This window comes from Chinchilla lanigera, unplaced genomic scaffold (genome assembly GCF_000276665.1).
Source record: "Chinchilla lanigera isolate Chin_1 unplaced genomic scaffold, ChiLan1.0 scaffold00018, whole genome shotgun sequence".
In the NCBI taxonomy this organism is placed as follows: Eukaryota; Metazoa; Chordata; class Mammalia; order Rodentia; family Chinchillidae; genus Chinchilla; species Chinchilla lanigera.
Window position 1 is genome coordinate 24,334,072 of NW_004955419.1, and position 12,733 is coordinate 24,346,804.

At 42.5% G+C, this 12,733-nt stretch overlaps 1 protein-coding gene across 1 annotated transcript; it reads left to right on the forward strand.

The window, feature by feature from the left end:
• Positions 1-330: 330 nt before the first annotated feature.
• On the forward strand, positions 331-10,319 carry Tmem246 (transmembrane protein 246). The gene is made up of 2 exons (XM_005382800.2): positions 331-530; positions 8,500-10,319. Exon 2 carries the CDS (start codon positions 8,601-8,603, stop codon positions 9,783-9,785), a length of 1,185 nt encoding a protein of 394 aa, XP_005382857.1. The 5' UTR covers positions 331-530; positions 8,500-8,600; the 3' UTR covers positions 9,786-10,319.
• The last annotated feature ends 2,414 nt before the right edge of the window (positions 10,320-12,733 follow it).

Consider the following 12,733-nt stretch of genomic DNA (forward strand, 5'->3'; position numbering starts at 1 on the left):
CGGGGGCCCAGCTGGGGGGCCGGTGGGGACCGGCGCGGAGGTGGCGACGCCCCGCGTAGCGTAGGCCCGCGGGGGGAGAAACTGAGGCCTGAGCGCCGCGGAGACTGCGGAGGTCGGCGGCGGCCCCTTGCCCGGCTCGGGCTTTACCCCACGCTCTTCTGCCAGGCGCGGGCGTAGGGTCCCTGGGGGTGCCTGGCCCGGCTTGTGGCTGGGGCCTGCACAGTGCCCGTGCCGCACTGCGGCCGCGGAGTCCGGGGCGCGAGCTCCAGGGGTCCGGGTCTCCGCCCGTGTCCGCCGGGCGGCGCCGCAGGGCGGCTCCAGCGATGATCTCACCATGCGGACCGCGAGCGGAGCCTGCAGGTGTGCGCGGGAGTGCGCGGGTGTGTCCTCCGGGAGAACGAGACCCGGTGCGGGCCAACGCTTCGTCAGCGGATTTCTAGAGGAGGCGAGAAGACTAACACGAAGGGAATTGTTGGAATTTTTTATGGCATAAACTTACTGCGGAACATTCAGGAAGCAGAAAAAAAAATGTAAGAGAAAATAGACACCTTAAAACTTCGTTTTCTAGATTGTTAAGATTTTCCGGATAGCTTCTTAAATTGGTGTCTACATGCATGCATTAGAAGTTTTAAATCAATAATATGGACAGATAATGCTATCTGGTTTTAATTTGCATGACTTTAATTACTCCTAGGAATCAATACGTTTTTTCTTCGTACACTAGTTGTTTACATCTACGGGAGTGAATAGACTTAATTCTTCTGCCCATTTTTTAGTTGGAATATCTTTCTCTTACAGAGTTTTAAACAGACAACACATTAAGGTAATAATTCTCTGTCACAAGGCACCCAAAAGAGCTTACCTGGTAGTTTTTACTAGTTTTAATTCCAGATGGTTGTCTGAATACTTTTGCCAATTTTTAAACTGTGGTAGTGGTTGTGGGTATATATATTTGACATATCTCATTGAAATATACAATTACATGGTGCATTTTGTTGTATGTAAAGTAGACTGCAATAAAACTGAATTTTTAAAAAGGATAGCTATGATGCTGAGGTATCAGAGAGAATACACCTAATCAGGTATTAAAAAATGTTAAAGCTTCAGTGATTAAAAAACATGGTCCTAGCACCAAAATACACAGTTGCAAAAATCCATATATATATATAATATATATATACATATACATATATATATATAAAAAATAACTGTAGAGATTAGAGATTTTTGTTTTAAAAAGGGGCTTGGGCTCCCTGCCTGTCACATTCACCATCCCAGTGTCTGGCCAAGACTATTTGTTGAAAAGAACGCTTAGTAACAATCATGTTAGTAATAGATGTTCTCTGCAGAAATGTAGAAGGCAAGACAGGAAACCTCCATCTTCCATCCTCTTCATCTCTCCTTTACCAAATTATACTTCACATTAAAAAATAAATTGATCATATTATGCACATTTTTCCACAGTTTGCATGGACGTAGCTTACAATTTCCCATAGAGACTGTCTTAAATCTGTTTGGATATCTCTAACAGATTACCAAAAATTCGGTGGGCTTAACAACAGAAATATTTAGCTCTCACACTTCTGGAGGCAGGAATTTGAAGATCAGGATGCTGGCAAGGTTAGGTTCGGGTGAAATCCTCTTCCTGATTTCAGACCCAACAGGCAGGATTCCTTCTGTGTCCTAACAGGAAGTATAGCGTAGAGAAGCGGGCAGTGAACTGTTTCTTTGCAGAAGGGCACTAGTCCTGCCGTGAGGGATCCACCCCCATGATTTAGGTATGTTCCAGAAGTCCCACCTCTGAATACCATAGCCTTGTGGATTAGAGTTTAACAGTGGAATTTTGGAGGGACACTTTCATCTACAGAAAGACCTAAGTAAACCTATGCTGACTACTCCTCCTTTTCTTCCTCCTCCTCCTCTTCCTTTTTGTGAGTATATGTAAACCTTTCCCTTTCTTTTTAAGTATTCCTGGCATACCCTTGAATGATTATCTAAAATCTGTTCCCTGTTCCTAGAATGCTGTTTACCTGCAGTTGGTTCCTTTTCCTCTTTTCTCTCTTCTCTTCCCTTTCCATTTTTCCTCCTTTCTCTTTTTCCTCCCCAGATTTCCCTCCCCATCTTTCTCTCTTTTTCCTTCTATTACAAACAAAACTGATATGAAAATTCCTTGTCCATTTTTAGTAGTCTGCATTGGAATTTCTGCAAGTTATATTTCTAGAAGTAGAATTGCTATGTCAAAGGAGATATAAAAAATTTACTGCACATGGTGGCACATACCTGTCATGCTAGAACTTGGGAGGCTGAGGCTGGAGGATCGCTTTAAGTTCAGACCCAGCCTGGGATACACAGTGAGTTCAAGGCCAGCCTGAACTACATAGTGAGATGCTGTCTCAAGACAACAACAGCAACAACCAAAAAATGTATATAAATACTGCCCCAGTATTACCTCCAAAGATTGTACCTATTTATATGATGACTTTCATTTGTAACTGTACCATTCCCTCTTGAAGTAAATTAAACTGAGAGTATGGTAAATATAGGGGTTAATTTTGGGGAAAGCCATTTCTTCCTATTTCTGAGTCTTTCCGATAGTAAGATGTACTTTTTCTTTACTTCTTAATGAGTTTAATTTTTATATTATCGGTACATGCTTGGAGTACATAATGATTATATTCCTTATGGAGCTGTGGCACATGTACATAACATGTCTCAATTCTTTTTTCTTTCCTCCCCCCTCCTCCCTCCCTCCATCTTTTGGTTCCCTTTCCTTTTTCAAAAGATCTATTTTTTATTATCTATCTTTTCTTTTAGTCTTTATGTATATTTTGGATTTCTCACATCAGAGAAACAATGTGATCTTTAAACTTGTGCATCTGATTTACTTCACATAACAATATGACCTCAGGTGCATGCATTTTTCTACAAATGAGGTTTGTATTTCTTGAGACAAGGTCTTACTATATAGTGTAGGCTGGTCTTGAACTTGCTTATGTAGCCCAGCCTGGCCTTGAACTCATGGCATCCTCCTGCCTCAGCCTCCCAAGTGCTGCGATTACAGGCATGCGCTATCATTCCTGACCAAATGAGTTTTTAAAATGTTCTTCAGTAGAATTTTATAGTATACATGAATATTCTGCATATTTCTTAAATTTATTTCTAGGTACATTAGTTGAGTATTTTTCCATTTCGAGGTCTTTTGTTCTATTAATTTTTGATTTAGTAGGTAAAAACATTTATTTTATGCATAGTATAAATACATATATGTATAACCACATTTTTTATATTCTGATTCTGTTACCTACCACATCCCAATAGTTTTTACTATTTCTAGTAGTTTTTCATCTCATTTTCCTGAGATACTTTCTAGAGACAACAGTGCATATTGGTTAAGAACATAGGCTCTGCAATCAGCCTCTGTAGGTTCAACTTTTATCACCCCAACCCAAAAGGCTTTTTTACCCTTCAGTACAAATTAATGATTCCTTAGCTTTTTCAGCTATAAAATGGGCTTAATTTCTCATAGGCTTTTTATGAGGGTCAGTGAGGTACTTAGAACAGTGCCTGGCATGTAAGTGCTCAGAAAATGTCTAGAAATAAGTTGCTCTCTGCACATATTTGTGATCAGGTCTTTGACATCCCATTTTTATACTTGAAGAATTGGGTCTCATAGAAGTCAAAAGACTATAGGTGGCCTTTTGTTTGTTTAGCAGTCGGTGACTGTGTTCCCTGCATAGAGTACTGTGCTGAGTTTGTGACGACTGTCAAAGAAAAATTCAACTGAATCCACTGAAAAGAGACTTAAAAGTCCCATTGGGGCAAAAAAGGACTATGAAGAAAACCATAGGAGGCCAATGCCATCATAAATAGCAAATGGGCTTTAAAATTTGTCCTGTGTTTGAATTGCCTGCTTTTGATTTGCTATAATCTATTTTTTTTCAATCTGAATGGAATAAATTCCATTACTACTTAAGAGTTGCTATTTTGGTCAGACGAAGTAGTTTCAAGGATCTAGCACAACCCTGGGATATGTAGTAGAGACATAATGAATGGTAGTTACAAATAGAAGATACAGTCAGAACTTGCCAGTCTTATGGAGCAAGCTGCCTAGGAGAATGGTGTTATCGTTCACGAAGGATGGTGGACTTAGGAACATGCTGATTCTTAAGTGCTCCTTTCCTGACCTCTAGCCTGGGGTTCTGCCTTCCATACCCCTGTGGCACCTATAGCCTTTCAGAAGCTGCACTACAGTGTACTGTGAATATCAGTGCATTTACTCATGTGTGTTTCTGTATCTTTGTCCTTTACTGACTTTCCTGAGCCTTATACCCTACTGTGGTAACAGGCAGAATCCAGTTTAGGAAACGGTTGGGTGTCAAGGTGCACTTAGAAAGCATAGGTCAGAACTCAGTAAAAAGTGTTCCTCAGAATTGGGAGTGTAAAGGTCAAATTTCACATTGTTTCTCTTGTGTGAGAAAGGCAAAGGGTAAGTAAGTACCAGAATGGAGGATAGATATTGGGAAGTAGGAAGAACATATTTAAATGGGAAAAGGAACAGGGAGGGAGGAAGGGCAGGGGAAGGAAGGGAAAGGGAAAAAAGAACAGCATGGATGGGAAAAAATGGAAACGAAGCTTGTGTAAATAGGGAGGTGAAGGGAGGGGAGAGGAATGGGAAAAAAAAGAATTTAGATATATCATGTACAGGCACACCTTACCTGTGATGAATGTGATCAATACGTATGACACATACGTACTAAAAAAAAGAATTAGGAGTGTAGTGTGTGCTCAGCAATGTCAGTCAGTTCGTAGTGAAGGAGTATCAGCCTGAGTCGGTGACATCACGGGTAACTATGGCTTTCTGTGAAAAGGCATCACAGTGCTCAAGCAGACACAGCCCTCTTTCCGTCCCACCCCCTGAGTGGGCTGGGAGTAAAGAACTTCTCCCAGACCACCAGTGAAAAATCACATGTCTTTAGATTTCTTCCTCTGGGTCAGTAGTCTTAAAACCAGATTAATAAAGTGAACTGAATTATAGGTGGTGATGACCTCCTGAGCTGCACTTGTTCAAAGCCTTTAAGAAAATGGCTTAGAAGGCAAAAGAGAGCGTGCTCCTGGATCTCTCCATAACTCACTGTGGCTGGAGTCTAATTGTCTAATCATCTGAAGGGTGTGTCCCCAGCTCCTATGGTGCAAGATGGGTGTGCTAGTTTGTACTGTTGATCTAAGTACCTCCTGCCCCTTCTAGAGGTGGTGTGCATCTCCAAAGTCATTGACTAGTTGCCTTTTGTCTGCCTCAAAACCCGCAAATATGTAAGGAAAGAGGAGCTCCCCCTGCCAGGGTTCTGGAGTATAGACAACATGGAACAGAGGCAGAGAGGACCCCTCTGAGCAAGTAACTAACATAAGCAGCACCAAAACCTTTATTCTTAAAAAAGAGAGAAAGAGCAGAAAGAAGGAAGAGAAGAAGGGAGGGAGGAAGGAAAGAAAGAAAATGTACTATAAGGGGGCTTGTAGGAATTGATAAACGTGGTTTTATTGTTTTGTATTTATTTTTACATCAGTATGAGCAGATAATACACATTCTGTTTCTAAATGGGTCTTACTCTCTTGTTTTCATGACCCATGTATAAATTTTTAAAAATTCAACATAATTAAAAAGTATTCTAGGATTCAAATCTGTTTGTTTAAAACCTAATGTAAGAGGAAAGGGGTGTAATGTCACATATTTCTTGATTTCTTCTGTGGCATCTTTAGAATAAGAGGTATTTCTTGCTTCCTACTTGTAGCACATATACCTGAATTATATATACTTCATTGTCACATATATGTAAAAATCAAAACCAAGAAATACTAGTTCTTATCAGCTAATGAGATTTATTACTAAATCCTGTCCTTACTCTGCCAGTGTACAGTGATAGGGTGCGTGGGTCTTTATGCCATAAGAACATTCTAGAAGTTTTTCTGAGCAGATTGCTACATCTTTTCTCCCGAGGATCTAGAAACTAGCCTACTGCTTTTCCTTTACATTGAACCTTCACCTCTCCCTTCCCATGCTCTGTGGAAGGAGTGAATTTCCATGCCCTGTTGCTTTGACCGGTGGGTGGGGCGCGAACTTGGTTTGTGGCACACCTAAGGAAGCGTGTAAATGTATTTGTATATTTTGATTGGGCCTGTGTAAGGCTTCTGTCCAACATGAGAGCCCACCTCAGGTGGCTATTCATCTGCACTTCGATATAGCAGGAGAGGCATGTCAAGTCATTTGCTTCTCATAGAAATTCTGGCTCTAAATCCAGCTGGGCCACACCTATCCACAGGTCTGTGCATGAGAAATGCATATTTTTATTATAGCTTATACTGGTTTGGGGCTGTTGATCATCCCAGCAAGCACTGCAGGCGAGGACAGTTCGTCCTCTGTAGTAGACCCTTCTTCTTCCCTGATCATTAATGAAACAGCAGTCATGTTGGCATATTTTTAAAGTAAAGAACATTGTATAGGGGGCTGGGGATTTAGCTCAGCGGCACAGTGCCTGCCTGGCAAGCACAAGGTCGTGAGTTCGATTCCCTGTACTGGGAAAACAAACAAACAAAAAAAAGAACGCTGTATAAGTTGTTAATGATTTTATTGTGCCCATAGGGGAAATTGCCTGAGGTTAAAGGTCATTTCATATCAATTCTAGGCATTCCCATTTCTGTCCTACCTGTCATATCTTAGTAGTACTAGGGCTTGCCAGGTGCCTGGCATTTTGCTGGCTACCTGACTTAACTTGTTGACTCTATTTAGCTCCCTCCTGGACAGCCCGTTATTTGTAATAAGTCACAAGTGAACTGTTTTCTTCCAAATGTGTACAAACCTTGTCATTCTTCTTAGGCAAAAGGTTTACTTTCAATACTATAGAGAGTATTTAGTTTACATTGACCTTACTGGCTTTATATTTAGTAGTAGCAAGGACAGGGAGGACAGTTCAAGCAGGAAACCACCTGAATGCTCCTATTCCCAGGTTCACTACACCAGAAGCATGAGTTCAGGCCTCTACCTCTACCTTGGTGTTTAGCCTCTACCAGTTGTGATGTGGAAGTGATGAGGCACATGGATGTATAGCCCCACTGATCTGAGAAGATCAGAGGGAAAACAATCAGACTGGAGTACTCTAGAAGTTCATAAACCAACAAGCCTAGGATTCCCTAATATTCAAACCTCCTCTTGCTTCTTTCCCTCCTTGGGTACTGCCCAGATCCCTTACTTGGGGTAAGAGATTAGAGTAGTCTCTTTCACCTCTGAGGCTCCCTAATGTAATCTGCTCTTTGCTCAAAACAGACTTGTGTTTTACTTTCAATACTTACAGACAACATTCAGTTTGTGTTGACCTTACTGTACTTATACTGACATTGTCTTTTTTATTCTTTGTTAGATGCAAGTCTGCCTTCCATCAGAATGTTGGACCTACTTACTTCTAAAATATCACATGAGTTTGAATATAAGGATATTTTTTTTTTACTCTGCATTAGGGGAACACACTTAATACTCAGTAACCCCATGAGACTGGTATTATTACTTCCATTACAGAGCCACGGAACCGAAGATATAGAGAGAAGGTGACTTCTTAGTGATAAGTAGCAGAGCTGGGATTCACACCACAATGCCTGTGCCTTCAGGCTCCCCTTTCCACAACATTTCTTTCTGGATCAGAGTTGGGAAACCATCTCTTCTATCTTCATCTCTGTTTACTTCTTTCCTCTCTCATTGAAAGCTGCTTGTAGATCTTCTTTCAGATGTTCTCGTCCCTCCCAAGCCGAGGCTTCTAGAGTTTGCTTGTGTATGGGAGATACTTTGTCTCACTGGTTTTTATAATAGTTCTATAAAAATAGAAGAACAATCACAACTCAGTGATTATGCAATCTGAAGTATAGCTGCATGAGCTTAGAGAAGTATGAAGGGAAAATAATATCAACTGACATTTCAGAGAATCCTAAGTATTATTGTTTGCTTGTTTGTTTGACATATGCAGAAAAGACAAGAGTTTTCAGAAACTGTGCACAGTTAATCAATAAGTACTTACTGTATGTTTATGCTGGAACTTGCTTTAGATATGTATATTTCCTGTAAGGCCTAGTCTCTGTGTATGTGTGTGCGTGCGTGCGTGCGTGCGTGTGTGTGTGTGTGTGTGTGTCCATCCAAAGAACCCATTACTATGTAGCCGGCAAATAAGAATAATTATCTTACCTGGCTAGCTAGTGATTTTCTTGCACACTCGACACCTAACTAAGCGTCTTTAGGCATGGGCACTTGGGCAAAAGCACTAAGATCTCCGTATTCGTAGAAGGAATAAAAGCATTGTGTGGATCACTAGTAGAAACAACCAAAGAATAGTTCATTATACAAAATATAGTATCTAGTAGCACAGAGTCTTGAGCTAGAGTTCCCCGTTTGATATGTAATGGGTTCAGTTGTTGGAATTTTCTTAAAGCTATCTGATCATTCTCTACTTCCTCTTTCTTTAGGTTTGACTTGCAATGATTCTGGCCTGAGTTCCAGGATGGTTTGTTCTTGGGATCAGACATGAAGAGTTGACCTCAAGAACACAGCCCCTTCTCCAGCTGCCATGCTCCTCCGGAGGCTGCGGCGACTCTCCTGGGGCAGCACTGCTGTCCAGCTCTTCATCCTAACAGTAGTGACATTTGGCCTGCTGGCTCCCCTGGCCTGTCACCGACTTTTGCACTCTTACTTCTATCTGCGCAATTGGCATCTGAACCAGATGAGCCAAGAGTTTCTGCAGCAAAGCCTAAAGGAAGGGGAGGCTGCTCTCCACTACTTCGAGGAGCTGCCTTCTGCCAATGGCTCAGTGCCCATTGTCTGGCAGGCCACGCCCCGCCCCTGGCTGGTGATCACCATCATCACTGTGGACAGGCAGCCTGGCTTCCACTACGTCTTACAGGTGGTGTCCCAGTTCCACCGGCTCCTGCAGCAGTGTGGCCCCCAGTGTGAGGGGCACCAGCTCTTCTTGTGCAACGTGGAGCGCAGTGTGAGCCATTTTGATGCCAAGCTGCTCTCCAAGTATGTACCCGTGGCCAACCGCTACGAGGGAACCGAGGATGATTATGGCGATGACCCTTCCACCAACTCATTTGAGAAAGAAAAGCAAGACTATGTGTACTGCCTTGAATCATCACTGCAAACCTACAATCCAGACTACGTCCTGATGGTGGAAGATGATGCAGTTCCAGAAGAGCAGATATTCCCAGTCCTGGAGCACCTCCTGCGGGCTCGCTTCTCTGAGCCGCACCTCCGAGATGCCCTGTATCTTAAGCTTTATCACCCTGAGAGGCTCCAGCACTACATCAACCCCGAGCCTATGAGGATCCTGGAGTGGCTCGGCGTGGGCATGCTGCTGGGGCCCTTGCTAACCTGGATATACATGAGGTTTGCCAGCCGCCCAGGCTTTAGCTGGCCTGTCCTGCTCTTCTTCTCCCTGTACAGTATGGGACTGGTGGAACTGGTGGGCCGGCACTATTTCCTAGAACTGCGGCGCCTGAGTCCCTCCTTGTACAGCGTGGTTCCTGCCTCTCAGTGTTGCACCCCCGCGATGCTCTTCCCCGCACCTGCAGCCCGCCGAACCCTCACCTACCTGTCCCAGGTGTATTGCCACAAAGGATTCGGGAAGGACATGGCACTGTACTCACTCTTGAGGGCCAAAGGAGAGCGGGCCTATGTGGTGGAGCCCAACCTGGTGAAGCACATCGGGCTTTTCTCCAGCCTCCGGTACAACTTTCATCCCAGTCTGCTCTAGAGTGTCAAGGGATGCCTTTTGGAAATTGATCACTTCCTAGAGATTCAGACACTGAGTTCCTTATTTAGACATGGTTGCTTGCAGCTATTTCATGGTTTAACGTTGCTAGGAATAAAGGCACTGAGACAGCCGAGAAACGTGTATTAATCAGTATTGGCTTTGGTAACCCCCAGCAGGGCCAGCGATCTGCTGCAGGTCTGGACTTCTCTCCCGCCACACAGCCACACTGCCTCATGCAGTCTGTCCCACCCAGCGGGGGTTCATTTAACTACCAGTTATGTTCTCCAGTTGTTTGTAAGCTCTGCTTTGTAAGGAGCTTGTGATTCCCAAAAATCTTGTGCACAGTGATACATGACTACTTAGGATTTTAATGGTAGGATCTGGTGAAAGGTGAGATCTTTTTGAATGGATTTTCTTCTATTGGATATGAGATGGATATATATTTAGAATGTAAGCCCAGAGAGGCAGGACCATGTTGGTATATTCCATGTGTTTCCTTGACCTGGTGTAATAAAAATTGTTAAAAGCCATGAAGTCCCTGGAATTTTGGAAGCAGATGATCTGGCTTTTCTGTGGCCTGGCATTTTCTTTTCTCTTTTATCTGTAGTTCCTATTGTTAGTGAGCACTCTTAAGGGATAGCAGGATTTGGAAGAAGTTTCTGGATCATCAGAGTTCAATTGCCTATGTTTAATATGATTTAGTATTGAATATTTATGTAATATTCTGATTCTTTGAGAGTTGGATATTTCAGAAGGATTCAGAATGGGTGAGCTCTTTGTTAGTAGCATATCCTTTTCCCTCACTTCATTATTTTTATTTTTCACTTTTCACTGTACTTCTTTTTCTTCTGGTAGCATGATGGTATAGAAGAAAAGGCATGGGCTATAAAGTCAGAAAACCCAAAACTTCTATTTTAGGTCTCTGCCATACTCTAATGATAAGACTTTGGGGCAGGTCATAACCATTCTTAGTCTCTGTTTCTTTGCCTGTAAAATGAGGACAACAATAGTAGCTACCTGTTAAGGTAGGCTTGAGTATTAAATGATAGGATGGATATTAAATGTCTTGGAAATGCTAAACCCATAGAGGATGCTTGACAGATGTTCTTTGCTCTCAGAATAAGCACAGAGAACTCTAGTGTATTTTGGATAGAAACGTTAGTGACATAAGGTAAGGGGCTAACACCTGGGTAGCAGCCGGTTCAGTCCAAACACTGCTAGAATAGAGGCTGACTTTTCCTTGTGTTTCTGAAGGACACACAGCTCAGCTTTCACCTAGCCCTGTCTCCCCACCAACCCAAAAAAATTGTTCATTCAGACCGGAAATGACCTAAGACTTCTGTTGAACTTGTTCCAGAACTACAGTTGCTTTTCTGAGAAGTTGTAAATAAATGTCCTGTGGTAATACTTACTAAATTAGTGGCCAGTAAATCCCTTTATGGAGATGGATGATTACATGAGACAGTCCAGTTTGTTTTGGTGCCATGTCTTTCATTTGCTTTTAAACTTCTACAGTGAACTTCTGCCTTGAGATCCATTCTGCCATACTGTATAGATGAACGAATTGAGACCTAGAAATGTGAAACAAGTTCGCAGCTGAACAGCAACTGAGCCAGGTTGGAAACATAGCTCTTCTTACTTCCAGCCCCTGTACTTTATTGTGAACCACATTTATTTTTTATGTGGCCAAAGTCTGGTTTGTAAAAATCTGATTGTAATCCAGACTAAATAATATCTGTAAGCTAAAGTAGTAGAAACACGTTTTCTGTTAGTCTGGGAGAATAAATGATATAAGTACATGTTCTGCATTTGTAGTGAGCTGCTACATATCTCTCAGCAGTGCCTAAAGTGATCAGAACTACTGGATGACTCATTGCAGACATCCACATTCTGCTGTCATTGTTCCTCCCTTGGTAATGGACTTATCCCAAGTTTTAGAATTGAACCACTTCTGATTTAGACTCACTAAAGTTGTTACATAGTGATTGGATCTCCTCATGGAAAGCTTTTGACCAGTGACAGGAGAGCCATGTGAAGCTAAAAGGCCCAAGATACGGAGTCATTGCTGGTTAACATTTCTGCTCTTTCTAATTCTGCTGTCCATTACTTGCACACGTTCCTTACCTGACTTATCTATTCTGAGGGGCTCAGGCCATCCTTCCTTACCTGTTTTCTCTACCTTCACCCCATGCTTCCGCTGTTGATCTGAACTAAGGTCTGCCATCCTTGGACATTTTCTGCAGACACAGGCTTAGTTTAGCTCTTCCATCCCCAGCCACTTTAGGTCCTCCATTTTGTCTTTATTCTTAGGATCTAATTTTTGATCAGGCAGCTGGCACCTTTACACCAAAACTGAAGTCTCATTTAGTCCTGAGCAGGAACCTAAACTGAGATACCGCTCCTGTATCAAGAGACATTGGTTACCAGGAGGACGGAGACCTCTAAAAGTCTTCCCCACCTCTCAAAGTGTAAGAAATTCCCTATTGTGATTGAGTGTATTTGCGTAGACATGCCAGTTAAAATAAAAGCACATGTTCTACCAAGGCTTCCTGAGACTTCTGTCATTTTCTGTCCTATGGATGGATTTTTCTGATATGACAAACAGTACGCTTCCCCCCTTGCCCCACTTTGCACAGAGAGTTATGGTGTCCTAAGGTGGCCATTTTGAAGTGCAGGCTGCTGACTGTACAAGCAATCATAGTTACAACAACCATAGTTACAGCAGTAACAGCTTTCTTTTTCTGCATCAAAACAGATTGGGGCCACCCCTACCATCTCACCCCTTCCCAACATAAACCTAGTATACAGTGCACTGTTTCCTACCTCTTTGCCTAAAAGTCCTAAATAGGCTATAGAGCTGCCATGAGTAGTATTTCTATCTAAATGATTCCCCTTGGCAACACCAACAAGATGCAGCCATACCTGCAGCCCAAGAGAGAAAACACAGC

Coding starts and splice junctions, on each gene's coding strand:
- Tmem246 (XM_005382800.2), top strand. CDS start 8,601: ATGCTCCTCCGGAGGCTGCGGCGACTCTCCTGGGGCAGCACTGCTGTC.